This window comes from Aulonocara sp. 'chitande type north' Nkhata Bay, linkage group LG6 (genome assembly GCF_057382095.1).
Source record: "Aulonocara sp. 'chitande type north' Nkhata Bay isolate Kocher_YH1m ecotype deep benthic linkage group LG6, A_spYH_male_GT1.1, whole genome shotgun sequence".
Classification (NCBI taxonomy): Eukaryota; Metazoa; Chordata; class Actinopteri; order Cichliformes; family Cichlidae; genus Aulonocara; species Aulonocara sp. 'chitande type north' Nkhata Bay.
Genome location: NC_141349.1, coordinates 22,364,600 through 22,386,839, shown reverse-complemented (window position 1 = coordinate 22,386,839; position 22,240 = coordinate 22,364,600). Strand labels below are relative to the sequence as shown.

At 37.6% G+C, this 22,240-nt stretch overlaps 2 protein-coding genes across 2 annotated transcripts; one reads left to right on the top strand and one right to left on the bottom strand.

Annotated features, from left to right (window-relative positions):
• Window positions 1-494: 494 nt before the first annotated feature.
• Window positions 495-5,683, bottom strand: LOC147327765 (solute carrier family 22 member 7-like). Its single transcript, XM_086295663.1, has 10 exons — window positions 5,240-5,683; window positions 4,892-4,995; window positions 2,921-3,075; window positions 2,601-2,769; window positions 2,386-2,509; window positions 2,157-2,266; window positions 1,466-1,680; window positions 1,174-1,282; window positions 881-1,087; window positions 495-667 (listed from the first exon to the last, which is right to left on the bottom strand). Exons 1-10 carry the CDS (start codon window positions 5,618-5,620, stop codon window positions 637-639), a joined length of 1,605 nt encoding a protein of 534 aa, XP_086151789.1. The 5' UTR covers window positions 5,621-5,683; the 3' UTR covers window positions 495-636.
• A 6,636-nt stretch (window positions 5,684-12,319) lies between these two features.
• synpo2b (synaptopodin 2b) lies at window positions 12,320-21,906 on the top strand. The gene is made up of 3 exons (XM_086295662.1): window positions 12,320-12,989; window positions 13,840-15,920; window positions 20,604-21,906. Exons 1-3 carry the CDS (start codon window positions 12,320-12,322, stop codon window positions 21,111-21,113), a joined length of 3,261 nt encoding a protein of 1,086 aa, XP_086151788.1. The 3' UTR covers window positions 21,114-21,906.
• Window positions 21,907-22,240: the final 334 nt, after the last annotated feature.

The window sequence follows — 22,240 nt, the reverse complement described above, 5'->3', positions numbered from 1 at the left end:
TATTTTGTCAGTAAGATGGTCAAAAACTGCTGCTCCAACCATGACCCCAATGAAGACAATGGTAGCTGTGTTTTTCTGTTAGTTTTTGTCTTATCACAAACCAGATCCCACTATGAAGGGAGGATGGCCGAAAGAAGAACTTTAGCTGATTTAGGACTGGTATTCATTTCCTGCTTTTTAAATGGAAATATTGAATCTCACCTCTGTAGCCAGAGTAGATTTGAAGGTGGTGGAAAACAATAACTTGTGTGCACCTAACAGGCCAAACATTTACTTTATACTGAGGATGGTAGGATGGAAATTTCCTAATTTTAAAAAAAAAGCATGCATGGAAAGTGGAAGTCAATAAAGCATGGAAGTAAATAAACTCAATAAAGTAAAGTAAGCATCACCATCGATTCACTATCAATACCAGCCTATCTTTTCATTTGCTAATGAAATGTGTTGTATACAGTGAAACATGACAAGACTAGTGAATGACAAGTGAATAATAGTGGTGTTAACATTACGTTTATTGACACTTGTTGAGCATTTCAACAATGATGATCTTTGAAGTTGTAACATGGTAACTTTACTATTTAAAAATCAGTTAAGATCCAATCATTATAAGTCTTATTATTGATGACTGTGTTTTTCTTATTGAATCTCCTTCCTTGGTGACTGTCTCCTGCAATATAAATAAGACTTCAGTTAGTCATTTGACCTTACATGCAGACATCAGGACATAGAATGTAATGTGTATTTTGGACTTTGATAAACAGTAAACTGCAGTTTACTGGATTATTGTTTCGTGGGGAGTTTCTGTGAATGGTTAATCTTTTAGCTTTAGTTTGGATACTGAATTGCATGCTGTGATGCTTTAACACTCTCTTCTCTTTACCTTGGTTTCTCAATATCTTCGATGAACTCTGGCAGTCGGGTGTTTAATGTTTCGGGCAGAAGTGAAGCAACTAAACCAGTTCCAACTGCCACTGCACAGTAAGTGGCTGCAGGGAGGAGATGCCACAGATCTTCCAATAGTACAATGAGTGGAGAAATGGACACGCCAAGTCGTGCAAGAAATGAGGTGTAGCCTAAGCCATTTTGTCTAAAAAGATCAAACCACTGAGGTTAATATAAACCTTTCATATGAATAATCAAAGCAAGGCTGAAGAACGTTTTTTGTGGACTAACCGTACGACCGTAGGGTAAAGCTCAGTTGTGTAAAGATACATGATAGTGAACGAGGCCTCTGACATAGATTTTCCAAGAACTGCCACAACAGTACGAACAGTCCATTTATCTAAGGAGAACAGGAGAGAGAAATTTTTCAGGTGAGAGAACACATCCACCCAAGACCAATGCTCTATCTTTTAATTTCTAAAGATTGATCCTGCTTACCACCGGAAATGAACGCATACATTCATATCAACTCTCGGTGGCAGAAATAAACCGCTAAATGTACGAGAAATGAAAGAGAAATGACCTTTTGGAACAAAGATGTTGATGAAGAGACAGAGACCAGTTAATAGCATGGAACCCATCTGGCCATGCTTTCTCCCAACTTTCTCCAGGAAGTAATAGACGCCAATCTTCATGGGCATTTCAATGGATGCAAATATGAACTGTGTTAGGTATGGGTTCAGTCCAAATCCTGTGATATTCAGAGTTATTCCATAGTATGTAAATGCAACGCCAAACCTAGAAAAGAGGGAGAAGAAACACTTAAACTTAGGCTGATAAATAAAGGGGTAAATACAAATTTCCTCAAAGAAACCCCAAACATGATTGCAACTCTCATTTAAATATTTTTTTAAAATATTTTTTACACTGTATGCTAGAACAAAATCAAAAGCTGTGTAAATTTCCCAGTGTCAAAAATGATAGCTATAAAAATAACAATTGCTTTATTTCCGTAAGATAGCTCAAAGGCTTTAACATCTTTGTCCCAAGTACAATTTGCCCCATTTGTCTATTTAATAATCCACCCATAACTGTCACTTAAGATAGCAAAAATACACACACAAACACACACACAGAGAAAAGTCAGTTAACTCTTTTTAAAGTGCGTTTGGTAGAAAATGCACACATATGATGAATATCTGGAAGAAATCAATTTGCCTTTTCCCAAAAAGCTGAACTATCTCCTAACTCCAAACCATTATACCGAAACTTACCATAGCATTCCTGAGTATATAGCAAGTTTTCTAATATTTGGGGTTCTGAAAAGATCTACAAAAGTGTACTTCTTAGCGCCATGTTCAGTTTCTGCACATTCCAGTAATGTCTGTGAGAAAGTCAGGGAAACATAATGTGAATGTTCATTTACAAAGCCCCCTTTTTGTCTTATTTTACAGTAAGACTGTCGGCTAATAAAAAAAACCCCAAAAACATTTTGAGATGTACCGCTGGTGTGATGGTGGCCATGCACTTGGATCTGTTGTTCATCTTGGCACATTTCATTATGTAATGATGAGCAGCATCTGTCTTTCCTTTGGCTACAAGCCACCTAGCAGACTCTGGAAGCCACCTAAATCAACAAACATGGTGAGTTTAGCATCTGATCAAAATCCAATGAGATTAAGGATACTTTGCAAAGTCGGCAAATAAAACTTAAATACCTCCAAGCAATGATAGACAGAATCAGGGGGGAGGTAACTGCTAGAATCAGCTTCCTCCACTCGTTTACAAAATATGCAGTGCCAACCAGGATCCAGTTCCCAATTGTCCAATCCAGGCTTATGATCACACCAGAAAAAGTCCTGTGTTCAATGCTAAACCATTCAACATCTGCAGAAACATTAGCACAAGTATATAAAAAAAAATTTATAAAACAAATTGTGCAAATTCTTGAAAGAGAAACAGAATATGCCTGTAAACATGAACCAGGCTATAATGTCTCAGTCATAGGTTAGCACAGCTTTAACAATATCCTGCTTACTCAAAACAATGGCCATGATGCTTATTCCTGCGAGTGACATGCCCGTAAAAAATCTCAAGATGACAAACATTACATACGAGGTGGAGAATGCACTCAGCACTGCAAATATCAAGGATGCCAGATAAGACACGAGCAGAAGAGGACGTCGCCCAAACCTGGTCATGGACAGAAAAAGCATGAAGTAATGACTGTGCTCACAGCTGTAGGGTAAACCTCTCACATGTATATATTTTAGTGCTGTCAGTGTTAATCTCGTTAAAATGATGTTAGCGCCATAACCGCATTAACGCAGCAAATCTCCTTTAGCGAGTTAGCACGGATCGCCCCGTGCGTGGGGCAGCACGGCGCCGTTAACGCTGACAGCACTAATATATTTATAATTCGCAAGACGGTTTAATTTTGCAACACTTCAACATCTCTCTTATTGATCTTATTGTTATTTTTTTTTCAGTTATATACATATATGTCTGTATCCAAGTTGGCATTGGTAATGGTACTGGTAGAGATTGAAACAAGTCAGACCTGGAAAATAAAAATAAAATAATACATTTCTGGTCATTTTGTCGAATATACTAGTACATTAAAAAAACTGGAATATTATGGAATATAATTTCATTTAAAGCAGTAAAATTTTTGAATTAAATCAACCATGTTCTATATCCATTACAGGCGATGTGAAATATTTCAAGTCTTCCTCTTTTCTTTATTTTTTTTGTTATGTGTGATATTATCAGTGTTGGGAAGGTTACTTTAAAAATGTATTCCACTACAGATTACAGAATACATGCCCCAAAATGTATTTTGTAAGGTATTCCGTTACGTTATTCAATGAGAGTAATGTATTCTGAATACTTTGGATTACTTAATATATTATCATGCTTTTTACAACTACACTAATGTACTATTGCTGTGTGATTTATTGCTTTTACTGAAGGTTATTCGTCATAGCAATGCCAACTAGATTTTTAAATCTTAATATAAAATGAGTAACAGGATTGATATTAGGTAAGGCTGCACTTTTTTCAGTGATCCCATATAGAAAACTATCCGGCGCGTATATAAAACAGGTCTGCAGTGTTGGGGAGTAACGGAATACATTTACCGCAGTTACATATTTAAAATACAAAATACGAGTAACTGTATTCCGTTACAGTTACCGTTTAAAAAGGTGGTATTCAGAATACAGTTACTTTGTTGAAATAAAGGGATTACACGGCGGTACTTTCCTGTTTCATATGTTAGGCTATGCTCTCTCTATTTTTGGTAATTCCACGCCGGTGTAAACCCAAACAAAACACGCATTAAGAGGCTCAAATGCCTGTGTCTCAATCTCACATCTCATAATGACGTGAAGAAATATTTTTTAAAATGATTTAATATGAAGGCAATAGGCAGAGTCTTACAGGCATCGCCCTAAAGAATGTAGCCTCCTGGGCAGCTAGTCCGTGCTGCAGGGAGAATGGACTGCCGTACCCGTTATGTGTCTGTGAGCAAGGGAAGGAGAAAAAGGAGAGTGGAAAAGTACGAGTTGTCATCGAGCAGAAACGGGAGATGGAAGCATGTAAATATAATAAGATAAGATAAGATAACCTTTATTAGTCCCACACGTGGGAAATTTGTTAATAATAACCCCTGCAGCCAAGAAGAGTGCCTGACGAGCCCAGTTGTAAGTACGCTATTAAGACGACTGTACACCGTGTTCGTGTTTTCCTCTGAAACAACAAGTTCCGCTGGAGCCTTTCAACGCCTCTCTCTGTCTCTGCTAGCAAAGTTGACCCAGACAACGAAGTAAAGCTAGTTTTTGGCTACGAGCCCGACACGGAACCGGATGTATTAGCCAGAGGTCCCTTTACGGTTTTACACCTCTACGGTGCCTTAATCATCAAAATTATCGCAAAAAATGATTTAAAATATTTCACAATGTAGCGTGTATATGAGAAGAACTAGTATTTTTGACCATTTAACCCTTACCTGTCACTGAGAAACCCAAAAACTGGGGCTCCAACCATAACACCAATAAAGAAAATGGTTGCAGTTGCCTTGTTCATACCTTTTCTGCTGCACACGAGATCCCACTGCAAATAATCGTTAAAATATTACAATATGTGATTTTACAGTTGCGTCTTCTGGAAAATAAACAATAATTAAATGAATGATGCCTGGGGAAATTACATTTAGCTAGTTGGATTATTTTCTGTAGATAATAAAATGGATAGAAAATTATATCCTTAATGTTAGCAAAATAAAATTTGTTCTTTAAAAAAAAATCCAAATGACTGTGTAAAATGTCTCTGTTCAACATAACTAATTCTCACTTACCTCTGTTGCCAAAGTAGACTTGAAAGTGCTTTTGTCATATACCCATCCATTTTGACACTGAACAGTAAATGAGCCTTTGCTGCTGTTTGAACCTAACAGATATTCATATTGGGGCTCTGAAAACATCTGACAGGAGCTTGGAGTCCCATCCCGCTCTGCTGGAATACCAACGGCTAATTTCTGATCTAAAGTTAAATTTCCAAAGACAGCTCCAGTATCCAAAGCATCGATGTTGCAGTGATGCGAAGGAACAGCTGCCATGAAATTATTCAGCAGAAAGTGACATGGCAAAGTAATTCGAGACAGGATCTGAATCAAGACTAGAGCAATTTGGAATTTTCCAAATCCATTAATTTCTGCAAGAATGCTGTCAAATTTCATTTTGCTGTGCTTCCTGTATCTCCGGGAGGACAAATGCTCTAAAAGTCAAGTGAAGTAGAGTATCACTCACTATAAAAGACACATTCACCAGCACAATGTTAATAATTAAAATGAATACCAAGTCAAAAGTCAAAGTCAAAGTCAACTTTATTTGTCGATTCTGCCACATGTACAGGACATACGGAGAATAGAAATTGCGTTACTCTTCACTCCCTAGATAAATAGCAAATGAACATTTAAATATATTTAAATATAAAAGTGATTAAAAAATGCAAGTAAAATAATTAAAAAGTAAAAATTTAAATAAATACAATTTTACATATAACAAGAAAGCTATATAATATACAATATAATGGGTAAGTGACATTGAGTGTAAACCAGGCAGAGTAGTGCAAATAGGCAAATAGTGCAAATGGAGATTTGGTAATGTACGGTAAGAGAAAGTGTAACAACAAAGTCTTATGAGGTAACCAAAAACATGTATTAATAATGTAACTTAACTGTACCCAGTACGATACAGTTACTCAGTCAAACACTGGCTTTGCTTTGATCAGTTGTAAGGCTGATATGTTTATTCAAATGCTATAATAGTCAGGATTTATAATTGAAAATTAGCACTCACAGTAGAGAAAGCAAGAATGTGATCTAAAATTGATCTCAGTTCTCAAGAAAGCACTCTTATCCCACAATGCAGCTGCAGTGCAATATGCAAAGGAATCAGATGGTTTTGTAATGTTTTATTTTACAATGGTAGTAAGTTCTAAGATATCAGCTCTGGCAGGGCTTAAATTTTATAACAAACACATCACACCCACAGGCAACTTAATATTTTAGCACCATATTATGTACACAGCCCAAAGAAATATACAGTCACACAGGATTTCTTCATGTAGCAACTGCACCAAGATAAAACCAGCCACAAAAATGAGATCAACTATAGGAAGATTAAACCGATCTGCTACAATCTGCACAATAAAAACTTGGATGAGAACATAACAAATAAAAACATCTCTGAAAATTTGGCAGCCAAAAGCAAGAGCTCCCTTTACAGCAGAACCAACCTAATTACAACATTTTTCAATACAACAGCTGAAGACCATTGCCACACACCTGCTGCTGATCAGCCTCGTCGGGGGAGCTATTTAAGGAAGACACGGCATGGGAGTCAGGGGAACGCATGGGGATTGTTTGTGTGAATATTTACTGCACTGTAAATAAATGCACTGTTCACCACATGGAGTCCAGCATTTAGGTCCTCCTTTCCCCACATCCCCACGGTCTGCCAGCGCTAACCGTGACACCAAGTGACACATAAGACTTCAGTGTTTGTGTTTTAATGGAGACAAGAAACAAAGAGTATGCTGAGTAGCACAAAAATGAACCATAAGTGAGTGTGACGCATTTCTAGGAAAACATTTTTTTTTCCTCTACATACCACCGAAGTGGATTTTAAAAGAGGGTTCAATAAAATTATTGTATTAACTGCTTAGAAATTACTGACAGTTTTATATTCTGTAAAGAATTTTCAGTATCCAAGTAATTTATATTACAGTAGTTTGTCCAATTTGTTTGATCCTCCCAAAATGGGGACTACATATAAAAATGTCGGTAACCCCTTTTCCTGCTGCCCCATATTTTTTTAATTATTATTATTTTTTTTTTTAGAAAGAAGAGGCTTTCTCCTGGCAACCCTTCAAAAACATTTAACATGATAACTTCACAGGGCTGCATAGCTTTGTGTTAAAACTCTTTTTTCCCCACCTGACAGTATAAATGGGCAGGGATAGCTCAGTAGGTAAAGTGGTCGCCCCATGATCGGAAGGTCGGCGGTTCGAATCCACTTAACGGCTACCCTGAGGTACCCCTGAGCAAGGTACCGTCCCTACACACTGCTCCCCGGGTGCCTGCTTAGTGGGCTGCCCACTGCTTCACTGAGTGAATGGGTCAAATGCAGAGAAAAACAAGTAATTTCCCCATGGGGATCAATAAAGTATCTATTATTATTATTAAATGGAGAAACTGTCACATGACTGTATAAATAAACAAAAAATAAGCACAAAAAAGATACTGTGATACCTGACTTGCTTTCCAACAGAGTTTAAGATCTTAATATGTTTTTTTACTTCTAATAATAAACACTGTTTTCTTAAAGATTAACCGAATGATGCGTTATCCCTTTTTACTTTACTTCAGCAAACCACACTTTCAAAACTAGATTGAATTCCATTTACGGTCATCCCCTCAAAGAGAACAGCAGTCTTACATAACCGGTTTACCATTCTGCTGAGATTATTATTATATTAACCCTAATTAAAGGTACATTATGATGAGCAAATCACCATAAATGTATAGGTATTTTAAAACACTATGTAGTATATATCTGCTCGAATCTGAATATAAGAGTCTGTTACTATTATTGCAGTTAGTTTCTTTCAAGTGGTGAATTATTTTAATTATATAATTAATCAAAACCAAACACAGATACTAAATTCAAAGCTTGTTTCAAATGAATCTAAAAATATTTTGAAGCTTCTCAATTGACATGTTCATTATGTCACCTCACTGCCCCTGCATCAACTGAACTGTGTAGGTGGCACATGGGGATGGGTTAGGAACACCTCTTCTTCTCCCTCTTTAAATACAGCTGCATACATGAATGACCAAGGCTACATATGAGCAGTTAGTGGGATAACACTCAGGATCTTTTTTTTTTAACAGACAGGATGTGAAGATGCCTGTGCTGGATATCAAGTGCAAAGATGTATAATGTAAGTACCTGATGTTTGGAAAATTATTTTCTTTTAGGGTCTCTTACAGATGTTTAACTCTTTCTGATTTGATTTCATTAATTTCATTTTTAGCTTTGACTTTAATGAACATCTCTATTGATAACAATACAAAAAGTGTAATTTATTATCATGTCATGAAGTGTTTTACCCTTTGCTTGAATTTCTGTGCTTTTCTGCACCAGAAACTGCTCGAGAAACCTGGTTTCCTAAATTCAGTGGCATGAGTTTAAAATATATATGTGACTTAATAAATATATATTTTCACGTTGATTTTGATTTTTGTGGGTTCTGTGGGTTTGTTCTGCCATGAGGCCACTGAAATGCGCAATAAAACTTTGTGTGCAGAGACTGCTGAAAATGTGTCCACATGTTTCTTATGGTTGAGCTTAAACTGTCTAATTATGTAAGAACATGGAAACATCTAATCCGCTAGAGCTCAGTTCTCATTTGGGTTGCCCTTCAGAACAAGAGTTCACTCCTTTGTCAAGGATGCTGACTCTCTGTTTCCATGGCAATAAGTCAACAGACTGAGGTTACTGCCATACTTGGAAAAAGAAACCCCTGCTGCAGCACAGTCAGATTTGCTGGTGGTAGAGTGGAACCAAGGGTGAAGATAAGCCGGTGGCATGCGACAGTGTTTGTACAAAACGTGGCTAGTGTGCAAGAGGTCTTTCAGTTTTAGTAATCCCACAGCTGCATATGTGGTCAGAGGATTACATCCACTCATTATGAGCATGAATGTTGTAATAATTTGGGGCTTTTAATGATTTCTTTGAATTGTTCTAGCTCGATATTTGACCAGTCGTATTTGCAGAGCCAGCTTTCAATCATGGACAAGAAAGGGAGTTTAAAGTGGGAAAGCCATTGCAGACCCTAATGTTATAGCTTTATCATTCCAAGGCTCCAGTTTTCATGTAAGTTGATTTAAGGTGAAGTTGAAGAAATTGCAAGTATTTATTCTTCATTGTTTCATCCACTTTATGCAATGCACCATTACCACAGGCAGCAAAACAGTCCCAGAGCTTGATGATACCACCACCATGCCTGAAAGCTCGTACAGTGTTCTTAGGTTTGAAAGCCTCACCTTTACTCCTCCAATTATTCCTCCTGTCAGTGTGAACAAATAGCTCAATCTTTGTCTCATTGGATCATAAAGCTTTTATCCAGAAGGCCTCTGGCTCATCCAGGTGGGCTGCTAAAATAAATCTCAGTTGAGATTGAAGGTGTTGATTTTGGGACAGGTTGTGTTTCTTGGTTGGCACACTCTCAGTCCATGGCGATGTAAAACATGTGAACAGTGACACTGGTGTTCCAGCAGTTTCCAGTTCATGGCACACTTGAGTCTTGATTGTTGCTAGGTTTTTCCTGAACATCCGAATCAATTCCCTCTCATCTGATGGTGACAGTTAGGGTCCTCTTAGAGAAGCTGGCAAAGTGTAGACACATCTGAATAATTGGTACTAATGTACAACTGTTTGAAGTAGCTAAAATCCCTTCTTAGACCTTCACTGAATTCCTGCTTGCAGCTTTTATGCTGGCAAAGAGAAACTACAAGTTGTCATCAATCTTGATGACTGCTGAGAATTTAGGAGGCCATGGTCATGTCAAGGTTAAAAGCAGATTTAAATGAGTATATGTTTATATTTGAGCCTGTATGAATTGGAGAAAAAACAAAATAAATTCAAGCTTGTGCACCCAATTTTGTGTTTTTTAAATAATTGCTTTAAACTTACAAAGTAAGTAAGTTTAAAGTTTAAGTAAGTTTAAAGCAATGATTAGTGTATGTGTACTGTATCTGAGAACTAAACTAAACTCTGATAGAACCAATTGTGGATGGATGGATGGTGCAGGTCCATCCATCTGTCTGTCCATTTTCTGCTGAGTCATGGAGGCGGCTGTTTAAACAGAGATACCCAGACCTCCCTTCTCCAGAGTCACCTCCCTTAGCTCATCGAGTCGGTCACAGAGGTGTTCCCAAGCCATTTGAGAAACATAATTTCCAACATGTTTTGGGGCCTCCTCCAGAATTTCCATTTGTACTTACTAGCAACCACAAGCAATAAAATGTTATAGTAAACAGAAGAAACGATAAAGGTCCCCCCTAACACGTACAAATGCCCAAGAAAAAGTAATAATTAATGACAGTAGTGAATCATCAATTTTCAGCTTGTATTGTCTTTATAGCAGAGGGTGTACCTAAAATATGTCTAAAGCAATTCAAAGCTAATCAACTGAAAAATCAAGAGATATGATCTTTGTCACATCACTGTAAAAATGAGCTAAAGTTTAAACACTGTATACAAACACAATTCAAACACAGCTGCGGGTTAATGTCATTGTCATTATCATATCAGGTAATAGACTTACCTGGCCTCTTAGCCAGCTCCAAAAGACTTTGAGTCGGACATTTAATATCTTTTGATACTGATGTTTTTTTTTAGTTATGACTTGATCATTTCTACACAGCTGCTATCAAACCAAAATATACATTTATTTAAAATCAAAAGTGTAGAGTAGTATTTGAAAAACAAACAAGCAAAGAACCCACAAAACCAAAAAAGATGAAAGAGTTAATTCTTTTTGGAGACTATATAATTTTTTCTCTGGTGTCATCCTCGGGTCATTATGGTAATATTAACTGACTGATGTAAGATTTACTGACCTTATCCTCCTGGGAGAACCTTCTCTTGTACTAAGCAAGACATTTATCTCCTCTAACACCATATTTTAATAGAGGCAAAAACTCTGGTTTTCCCAGTCCACTTAAATGTACATAAACAAAGTGGTACTCTATAGAAAGAGCGTGTTTCCAAGACCTATTAGGAGGTGTATGTGTTTGGTTGCTTTTTAGAAAATATGGCTTCAACAAAACATGTCTTTGGTTTTCATATAAACTCTTCCTGTGTATAAGAGAAAGTTGGGTTCCTTATAGTGACATATATGGTAACGAGATTATTATAGATGAACCTGGGTGTTTTTTGTTTGTTTGTTTGTTTTAGATGAACACTCCACTTACTGTATGCATAGTGTACAGCGTGGGACTACACAGTGTGAAGTTTCTACAGCTCGTACTGACTTTAATTTGGATGTTGAGTCACAGTGTTAGAGTGCCACCTCTTGGTGAATGTCAGGAAATGTTTTAATTTACAATAAAAGATTTATATTGTCAGTAAAAAACTATTTTTAGTGCTCCCTCCTGCTCTACAAACAGCTCTCCCCCTGTCTGAGCCCTGCTCTGACTGTCTTTTACAGCTGTTTTGAAAAGGACAGATTTTTCTTCATAGTCATTTTCTCAGTTGTGATATAACAACTGATTACCAAAAAACAAGCTAAGAAACAAACAAAAAAAGCATGTGACAAAATAAACAATGTCTTTGAAGGAAGGGAAGGAGGACTGGTGTCTTGGATTTAGTTCTTACATGGAGAGGCTGACAGAGATTTCGGTTGTTGTGACAGATGACGGCAGCGGAGGGAAAAGAAATCTCTGTATAAACACAAGTTCGGAAAACAGCCACCAATTGTTTTGCTTATGCTCTTGGATGTGAATGCTGTTTCCCTCATGATAATACATACCATTCCATTTACAGCAATGGCAGCCCTGTTGAAACTGCCAAAGCAGAGCTGCACTTCCTATTGGGGATAGGAATAATTTAGGAAATAACATGGTAACCACTAATGTCACAAAGGTCACTGAATGCTAAAAATCTCTTGAGCTGAACAGAAAACATGAATTGTAGCCAAGGGTGGACCTTCAGGGGCATGCTATATAGTTATATGTGTGCTGAAATAGTTTGTTATATTGAGATATATATACCTAAAGGGAAAAGATTAATTAGCCTTAAGTTGTTTGTCCTTGTCTTAATGAAGGTATTGCTGGTGAAACCCGGGATATTGTGAAACACTACTTGAGATGGAACCAGAAACGGAAGACCAAGAGCAGAGTGGTAACTTGGCCCCCTGGTCAGGTTCAGATGGGTCCCAGGAGATTTATGTGTCTGGGTCTGTGGTAGAGTCCCACAATGAAGATGAAGTCAGCGAAGCAGAGTACCTGTTAGAGCCAGAAAGTACTTATATCGCCAAGTATGACCCTGACTCCCCAGAACACCTTCAAGAATGGGAATCTGCAGGTGAGCAACAGTCCCCGCCTGAACTTAGTGGAAGTGAAGAAGAAGTATCATATCAGGAAGAGGATGACATCTACCTTAGTGAGTCGAGAGAGTCTCCTCACATCCAAACCTCACAAACATCCCTGCATCCAGAGTGCACAGACTCAGAGGATCATGCTGGCAAGATATCACGGCCACATTCCCAGTCTTCTTTCTCCTCTCTTGGCTGTGCTGCTGATATGACCATGGCCTTGACCCTGACCACAGGACAGCCCACGGGAGCCAGTAATAGAAAAGGCCCAGAGACTGGAAACAGCAAGCTTGAATCTTCAGAGGAAGGAGGGAGCAGTGAAGCACCTCCTGCTTCTGTCTCCTTTGGAATTTCAGATGAGGGTGCTGAGCAGGCAGAGAAGTGGAACTCGGAGTCTGACACAGATCTGTGCAGACCAGACAGGCAGAGGGCAAAGTACACACGTAAGTATCGATCTTCTACCCTCCTTTTATGTGTCAGTCAAGGTAGTACTGCAAACTGCACAGCAGCAGAAAGGTTGTTTTTTTTCTAAGATTTAAAATGATTTAATAAGATTTGTGAACAGTTAAGATATTATTTAGTTACTTTAAATTCAGCCAGCTGAGGCACACATTACAGTCAGTGAATAAAGTTTTTAAAAAGTTACCTTTGGCTGTATTTACTGTAGCTGGTATGTGAATCAAAAGACCTAACTTAATTGATAAATAACTTTGACAAAGCACAATGGGTGCTGCTGTTTTTTCATGCTGTAACACAGGGTCTATTTGAAGTGGACTTACTGGGAGAATACCCATGGCTTTATTAGTCAGAGCAGGATAAGAATAAAATATGACCATATGATGAGGCTGGCAGAAACAAATTTGACAGACACCAGCATGTGTCACCCTGGCCTGTCACCCGATCCCTTTTCCGATCGTAAGCCTTGACTGCAGTGGAAAATGAGCTCCTCACTTTTCTTGCCTTATGGATGCCCCCTAAGTTAGCTGTAAGTAAATATGATGCTTTTATTAGTGTGCTTGCTTCAGCAGGGGGATCTGAAATTGTGTCTTACCTGTCATGCTTCCATTAGTTGCTTATACTAATGGCATTATCAGTCCCATAGCTTTTTTTTAAAAAACTTTACTGAAAATTGACCAATTGAGTACAGTGTAAACAAAAAACATTACAATCCACATTTTCCTATGTTTTATGGTTCAGCTTCTTCTTGTTTTAATCTCTCTCCTTCCTCCTCCTCCTTCTCCTCTCACCCTCGTTCTCTTTCTGTCCCTCCCTTCATTTTTTTCTTTGTCTCAGGGCTCAGTTGCAGCGAGAGCCAGTCAGAAAGGCATGTCAAGGAGACCAAGTCTAAATGCAAGAGAATTGCTCGGCTTCTAACCGATGCGCCAAACCCCCAAAATAAGGGAGCCCTGCTGTTCAAAAAACGCCGGCAGAGAGTCAAGAAGTTTACGCTTGTGAGTTACGGAACTGGTGACAACAAGGTTGACAGTGAAGACCAAATAGAGGAGGGGGCTGAAGAAGTTAGATCAGCCGGGTATAACTTTGTGGCCACCAGTGATTCAGAGTTAGAGGAGCAGTATTCTCTTTATCAGCAGCAGCACAATTTGAGTCTGAATTGGGGAAGTGTTCAAGAAATGGATGCTCTACCAGAGACAAAAGGGAAGGGAGTTTTGATGTTTGCTCAGCGGCGCAAACGAATAGATGAAATTGTTACCGAGCATGAAAAACTGAGGAGTGAAGGATTACCTGTGGAAGTATTAACAGAACCTGCCTGTGAACAAGCACAGCAAATTTACGACACTGAGGAAATGTACGCGCATGCTGATCAGGCAGATCAGAGTTATATGAATGCAAATCTCAAGCAGCATGGAGAATACCAAGAAGATTTCCAGGACATGAACCATCTGTCCAATGTACCAAAACCCTTGGTACCAAACAGAACTGCAAGGCCTTTTCTAGGATTTCAAGATAGCCCAAGTTCTACCCCCATACCTGGGAGTGTTGTTCCAGTTACAAAGAAACACGAAACAAGATTTAAAGTACCTGTGCCTATTAACACTAACCCACAGGTTTGGTCTCCAACTGGAGACATAATAGCCTCAAGAGATGAGCGAATATCTGTGCCAGCCATCAAAACTGGCATCCTACCAGAATCAAAACAGAAAGCCACTAATAAACAGTCATCTGTGCGGGCACAATATTCAGATCTTCACACTCAAAACAAAGGGGAAAGGAGGTCTTATATTGATTCGGAGGAGGACTGTTTTAGTCTAGGTGCTGAAGCTTGTAATTTCATGCAACCCAGAACAATAAAACTCAAGAATCCCCCTCCAGTAGCCCCAAAACCCACCCTCAACCCAAACTGTCCACCATGGATGAGAAGGAGCCCCTCCAGCGAGCCCAATATTCCGCCAAGAAGTCCGGTTTCACAACCTTCGCACAGTCCCGTGGGTCCTCATAGTCAGAATTACTTACAGCAACAAGACTGGGCTCAGCTTCAACAGATGGCCAACCGCTGGGCACCAGATCAAACTCAGGCAACACTTCAAACACCTACTAATGCCTGGGCTCCGGACAGCTCTTCTCAGCTTCATCTGCAGCCAACCACAAATAGCTGGAGTCAACAGCAGCAACGATCCCCTGTGAGTATGCAGGCCCACAGTCCTACTTACAGACCACAGTATCCAACTTCACGCTCAAAGAACAAGGCAGACAGCACTTCACACTCAATTGCCTCTTGCCCACCACAAGCAGGGAAGTCATATATCCACTTGTCAAAAGCACCACAGTTTTCTCCAAAGGGTCGGATCTCAGACAGAGGTACCAGTTGGGCTGGTGATGGCCCAGCTATGACTGGAAAAGGTGCAGAATTGTTTGCCAAAAGACAGTCCCGTATGGAGAAGTTCATTGTTGATGCTGAAACAGTGCAAGCAAACAAAATCAGATCCCCCTCCCTGACCTCATCCCTCCCGAACTCTTGGAGGTATTCATCGAATATTCGAGCCCCACCTCCATTATCCTACAATCCCCTTCTTTCTCCTTTCTATGCTGCAGCCAAACAACCCCCTTCCACAAGCCCAAAAGTCAATGTCAAGACCAAAGAGAAATCTAAATCAGCCCCCAAGCAACTCAACTCTTTAGATATAATGAAACATCAGCCTTATCAGTTGAACTCATCACTGTTCAAATATAATGTGGTGCCTGGAACCAAAAGCCCCACCCCCAGCCCCACCCCCAGTCCCAAACCAGCCCCAGTGTCAAAGTTCGAGGTTACCAAAAACCTTAAACTTAGAGTTGCCTCTGCCACTTCTCCTTATAATGCCTCTGAGCTTGCTGTTGAAAGCAAGGCAGAAGTCCCAACTAAGTCACCTGGATCGGTAAGTTCCCAAAGTTCTTCTGCCCAAAACACAAGATTGGCTGAGCCTCTTGCAATTGACAAGCACGTGGATAAAAAGCACACTGCAGCACCTGCAGCCCATCGCTTAACCAAAAAGCCAGCACACAGCGCCAGACCTGCAAGCACATCTTCCCAGCAGCCATCTGCTGCTGACAGCATAGCTTCAGCTTTCTCTCCTGCATCTCTTATTGCTAGAGGCGCACGTCAATTGGCTCCTTGGCCAAAGTTTTCTGCTAAGAAGCCAGTGGTGACAAGCAAACACTGGAAACCTGTAGCCATGCTACATTAATTCTTGTACTGTATATGGTCTTGTTTTGGTATAGTCAACACTGAGACAGTAATTACATAGTTATCTGCAACTTGGCAGCCTCTAATGTGTCTTAACAGGTGGAAATATAGAGTCCTTTGCACTAAACGTAGGCCTCAACTGGAATAATTTGCAGCTATAGAGATCTGTTTAGCTGGCAATGTAAGGAAACAACTTAAGGTACAGTTAAGCTCTTTTAAATCTGTGACAGATAAATTCAACATAAAGTACAACAAATAAACACATTAGCACATAACATAATGTCCCTGACAATTGGAGAAAAAGGGAAAAGCAAAACAAAATAATGTAGATTCTTGTGATGTGCAATAATGTGTGCAGAGAGTCCTGTTCTGCTACAATATCTTATTTTGGTTTTTTTTGGTTTTTTTAAGAAAATAGATCACCTGCAAATTTGCATGCTGAGATAGGAACCCATGAAACCCCAGACAATACAAAACAAACACATAATGTTTATTATCTCTCTCTCTCTCTCTCTCTCTCTCTCTCTCTCTCGCGCTATATATATATATATATATATATATATATATATATATATATATATATAGATATAGATATATATATATATATATATATATATATATATATATATATATATATATATATATATATATATAGATAGATAGATAGATATTTACCCCTATCAAATTAGATTGTTTAATCTTTTATTCAAGTTAATGATAACTGATTTTTACAACTTATACTTATAATACTCATGTGTGTTTGGGGAAACAATTTGCATTTGCTTCAGCCTCATTCCAGACTTTGATGGCATTAGAGCAGCAAAAAGCATTCATTTTGGTTGTGACCTGATGACTAAAATATTCTAAAAATGTCTTTTATGTGGGTATTTTTCAACATGGCCAGTTATTCAACTGTCAGAAATTTCATCAGAAATTCTATATCCTCATCCTTGATGGAAAAAATGAGCAAAATATCATAGAAATTTGAATGTTCTGCTACGGTTTCACGAAAACATCTACTGCAAATCTTTATCCCCTCATCTTTCTGACATGTCAGTGTTTGCACTTCTTGTACTCGGCACTATCATGCTATTAAATTTCTCTTTCCTCCTACTTGTGTACTTCATATGTGTGTTGTGAACAATTTCCCTATTTCCTTTCTCCTTTGTCTTTCTCACTGCCTCACACTTTTGCACATAAGTGGCTCAATCTTGTTGCACTTTTAGCAATTACGACCTAATCTTTCAAACTTAACTGTAACGTAACTGTGTGTTACAGCTTTTCGATCTTAATCTCTGAATGTTGAAAGTCTGGAACTATAATCTCAGCCCCCCCAAAAGCAGAATTTGATTTTGCTATTCTAAACATTCATGGACAGCAAGTCATTAGCTTCCGTCATGATAAATAATATATTATCTGTATACAGCAAAGAGGCATTTTTTTCAAATGTATAACTAGAGACAGAGTAGAATTAACTAAAGCTTTGAGCATTTTCAGTGGTTTCATATACCCTTAACTTATTATCGCTGATTAAAGATACAGCAATCACAAAACATCTCCTTACCTTTTTAGTGTTCCTGTTTTCTATTGAGAAACTATACACATTAATAAACTTTTTTGCTTATTTCATGTAGAAATAGCATTTGATTGACATCAATCTCTCTCTCTCTCTCAGTCTAGTTACAGCCATAATTATGCAACAAACACCTTTATTATAGTTACCAGTTCAATTAAATTAAATTCAGTTTAGTTTATTCAGAAGTCAGCTTAAAATACAAGTAAAAAAATGTTAACATGCAAAATAGTTATTTATGAAATTGGACTAAATAGTGGCCCAGGCATCAGATGATATGCATGAAAAATATAATAATAATAATAATAATAATAATAATAATAATAATAATAATAATAATAATAATAATAATAATGGATTGCAATAATAATGAATAGCGCTTTTCTAGGCACCCAAAGCGCTTTACAATTCCACTATTCATTCAATTATATACATTTGTCCTCTTGGCCAAGTCTCACTTGGAAAAGAGATTTTAATCTCAATGAGACTTTTACCTGGATAAATAAAAGATCATGAAAAACAAACACAACCTTCTAACATACAATGTCTTATTAATTCAAATATCGTCATATTAATAACACTAATCTAACACACGTAGGCAGTGATAATAGTGTTAGCACATGATAATAGTATTAAAGTATATAAAGTAAGTAGTTTATTAAAGTATGAACTTAAAATATAGTGCTATTGCAGATTTTGAAAGATCTTTGCTATACAGGGTTCAAAATCAAACATATTTTAGTAGCAGCTGTTGTATATAAGTTCTTTTAAATACTGAAAAATATTGATGTTTTAAAGTGCTTCCAAGCTCATCCCAATTCTGTGGACCTCTACAGGTCACATGTAAAATTGCACATTTAAGTTTACATTTCTTTCTCTTAAGAATTGTCTTTTTCCTTGTCCTGTGTGTGTGAGAGGGAAAGTGTATTTGGATAAGCTCACAAACTTGCTAAATACTATAGTATGCAGATTACAGGCAATATGAAAAATGCTACATTCAGTTGACTTCAGGAGTTTGTGACAATGAAAAAGAGAGTTAGAGAGTTATCCAGTCACACAGTTTACAGCATGACTCTGTCTACCTTTAATCTGATGAGAGCTATATAGAAGCTTGTTTCTGCCACTGAAAAAAGCAAAAACAAAATAGTTTTACTTTTTTTTTTCAAAAAAACATTTATAGTCCCAATTACAGGTTATCATCTCAAAATTTTGATTTTATAACTTAAAATTTCAAGTTATTTTCTCAGTTTCAAGTTGTTGGTTTTTTTCCAGAAAAGTTATATAATTAAAATTTTGACATACTTACGTGTAGCTAAATGTTTTGTTTGTTTTTATTGCATTAAAAACCCTATTAGAGTGCCTTTAGAAATAGACCCATAACATAAATACTTGTTCAAACTAAAAAAAATAATAAAAAAAATAAAATAAGTAATTTAAAAAAATTGTAATTCTTATGCAAATTCTAGAGGCAGAGGAAATAGTTCCAGTAGTTCCAAGTTTTTTCCCCTGTCTTTTCAATGGCATTAACACTGTACTTGTTTCAAGGTGCTTGAACCAGCAGCAGGTAAGTTCGGAAATCTTCTTCATTTAGTCTGAATAATTCCTAAAATTCAGATATATATGACTTTTACACAAGTGAAATTGTCCATTTGCTACTAATATTGATATTAACCATGTCCATTTGTTTTCACTAAAACATTTTAACAGGATTCATAGAAAAAACAAATAAAACCTCAAAATATTCTACAAATCTGAAATTGCTTTGTAATGTGGAATCTGCACTTTTTAAAAGACAATGTAAGGCATATTTAATCAATCAAAAAAAGACGGAAAAACGGGGGGGACCTCAAAACATTAACACTACTTCTGCCCTTGCTCTGTGGAAGTGTAAAAAGGAAAATGTAATAAAATGACCAAAAAATGACATAAAAAAACTATCAAAGAACAGACAGTCAAGATGGATTTGGTAAAGTAATAAAGTATCTTTACGTTAATTTATTTCACAGAGCTAAAGACATAAACATGAACAAGATTTCAAATGCATCAATGTATTCCTTCTTCTGTGTGCAGAGACACAAGTATACCAGCAGAGCAATTATAGCTACACTTACCACAGGTGTGCAACATCAAATACATGCATTGGTTTCTTTAGCTTCTGCAGGCAATATTGAGTAAACCATTTCTGTTGAGGCATCACCCACGAAGTACAAAGTGCTCTCGTGGGCTGTTAAAACACTTTTCTAAGCAAGGACAGATGCAAGAAATAAAAAGTTTAAAAAGACTCAGAACAGAACAGCTAGAGTGAAGCCACAACAATATCAAATATACAACAATGCTTGACAAGAAAGACAGCATTATAGGTCAACTCAAGTCAATCACAAAAACAGGGTTCCTAATTTCGAGCAAAGGTAATGACTTAAGAAATATCAGAGGTCTAAGTCCTTATTTAGACTTTTATACCAGGGTAACTGGTGCAACTCAATCCTACATGCTGTTCTTTATTTGAGGCATTTGATAGTATTCCCACCCCTAGCATCGAAACTAATAGTTTCAATACCTGACACTCTTAGGGCTCAAACATTCACATAATGGTAATGTTTTGTCATAGGACAATTCAAGGATAATCTTTATTCAGTAAGTCTTTTTTTATTTTAGAGAAGAGTAACACACATTTTATTACACTTAAAATATGAATACACTTCAAAAGCATTAGCTCTCCAGGTTTCAGAGAAGCCAGATGGTGGCAGCAGAGTCTGCAATGCTGCTGTCACTCCAGCCAACAAGTTTGTGCTTTTCTTTTAGGGATTTGGTAGAAGTCGTTCGCTGAGCCTGCCTCAGAGACTGAGTTCAATGCCTTCTCCTGGACATCTGTCACCAGTGAGCACACCCGGGGTACTGCCAATACAGAGGCAAACATCATTCCAAGAAAAAGTCCACAAACCACTTACACCATGGGAGGCAGCATCAAGAAGCCCTATTGGCTCTGTGGATGAAGCCTTTTTGTTTCTCCCCTCATCTGCAGCTACTAATGCCAAAGCTGCAAAGCACCGGGGATCTCTGCCAGAGCCTCCAGAAGAATGGAAACGCAGGGTATCTCTTGATCCTGCACCTGTCAGTAAGAGTCATTATCATCATGAGGCCCCAGCTTTTCACATTCTTACCAAGAGCAGGACATTCTCACCTGAGAAACCAGCCTTCTATGGGCCTCCCTTCAGACCTGCCCAGCCTCTTAGGGCCAGTATTGGGCAAATGGCACAAGGCTTCAGTCCAACAAAGTGCTCTCCTGTGTACAGTGCATTTCAGCGAAGTTAATAGATGAAGTCAGATATCAGAGAAAGAGAAATAATAAATGATATTAACATTGTAAGGCACAGATTTTCCTTCAGAGTATAGAAAACATGAAATGCAGAGAATTGTTATTTGTCACTAGGAGATGGAGTACTGTATGTCGAAAAATGAGGGTAAGGCTTTGGCACAGTTTAAGCCATTTGTTATGTTGGTTTTGCATTTATGACGGGATGGATAATTATGTTGATTGCATGAAAAAATCATTTGGTTTAAAGCAAGAACATACTGTGACGATTGTGTGAGATATGAGCTCAGCTTTCATGGGAAATGTTGCTATTGTGCCACCAGAGTGTCATCCAAACAGTATTATATCACTCATCCTATAATAATCAGATTTTTTCTCAGTAGTAATGCAGTGGCGATTACACAAGTAACCATTTCCAATAATCTCATTCACTTTATTGACTTTTGTGTTTTTCAGACATCATATGGTTCCTATTTTATCTTTTGCAATGCATTGCCAGAAAAGTTGTAAGCTTACAATCAGTGTGTGTGCCTTAAGGAAAGTGTTATTTAAAGTGACAAACTGTGTGTTGGCTTATTTGCTTTTATTTTGTTGATCTTTTAATAGGAATGAATCCTGCATGAATAAATGCAAAGTTTCCCACCTTTGATCAGACACTGTGTGGTGTTTAAGTGTTAACAGAAGCAGATGCTGTCCTTGAGTGCCAGAGTTTCCACGTGACGCGTGCAAATTTAAAGTTGGGCTCTTACCGTGTACAATATCACTGTTTTCACTTTTGAAACACAAGAAATAAAACAGATTAAAACACACTTTTAGTGTTGTTATTTGAATTTAATTTGTTTCTCAGAAGTTCCTGATATCAATCTTTTATTGTAAAATTTGACTCTTGAAGAGTAGATATAGTCTTTTTCATTTCTCTGTTTTGCCTTTTTAAATTCAGATTATAGGATAATATCACATGCAGCTGATGCCGGTTTTCCCCCTGAAAAAATGGTATAAATTGCAGGATACATTTTTAAGCTTTTTTTTTTAATGGCGGATGTAGCAAATATGATGCAAATTTATATATAGAAAATAAAATGTAATTAATTTTTTTAACAATTTTGTCAGATGGTTCAATAAACGC

What these genes read in the sequence shown, in the direction of transcription:
- LOC147327765 (XM_086295663.1), bottom strand. Translation starts at nt 5,620, where the DNA reads ATGAAATTTGACAGCATTCTTGCAGAAATTAATGGATTTGGAAAATTC. An exon ending in TGGCCACCATCACACCAGCG is followed by an intron (nt 2,267 to 2,385) that starts GTACATCTCAAA and finishes ACTTTCTCACAG; the next exon opens with ACATTACTGGAATGTGCAGA. An exon ending in ATATACTCAGGAATGCTATG is followed by an intron (nt 1,681 to 2,156) that starts GTAAGTTTCGGT and finishes CCTCTTTTCTAG; the next exon opens with GTTTGGCGTTGCATTTACAT.
- synpo2b (XM_086295662.1), top strand. Translation starts at nt 12,320, where the DNA reads ATGGAACCAGAAACGGAAGACCAAGAGCAGAGTGGTAACTTGGCCCCC. An exon ending in GCAGAGGGCAAAGTACACAC is followed by an intron (nt 12,990 to 13,839) that starts GTAAGTATCGAT and finishes TCTTTGTCTCAG; the next exon opens with GGCTCAGTTGCAGCGAGAGC. An exon ending in CAACTAAGTCACCTGGATCG is followed by an intron (nt 15,921 to 20,603) that starts GTAAGTTCCCAA and finishes CTTTTCTTTTAG; the next exon opens with GGATTTGGTAGAAGTCGTTC.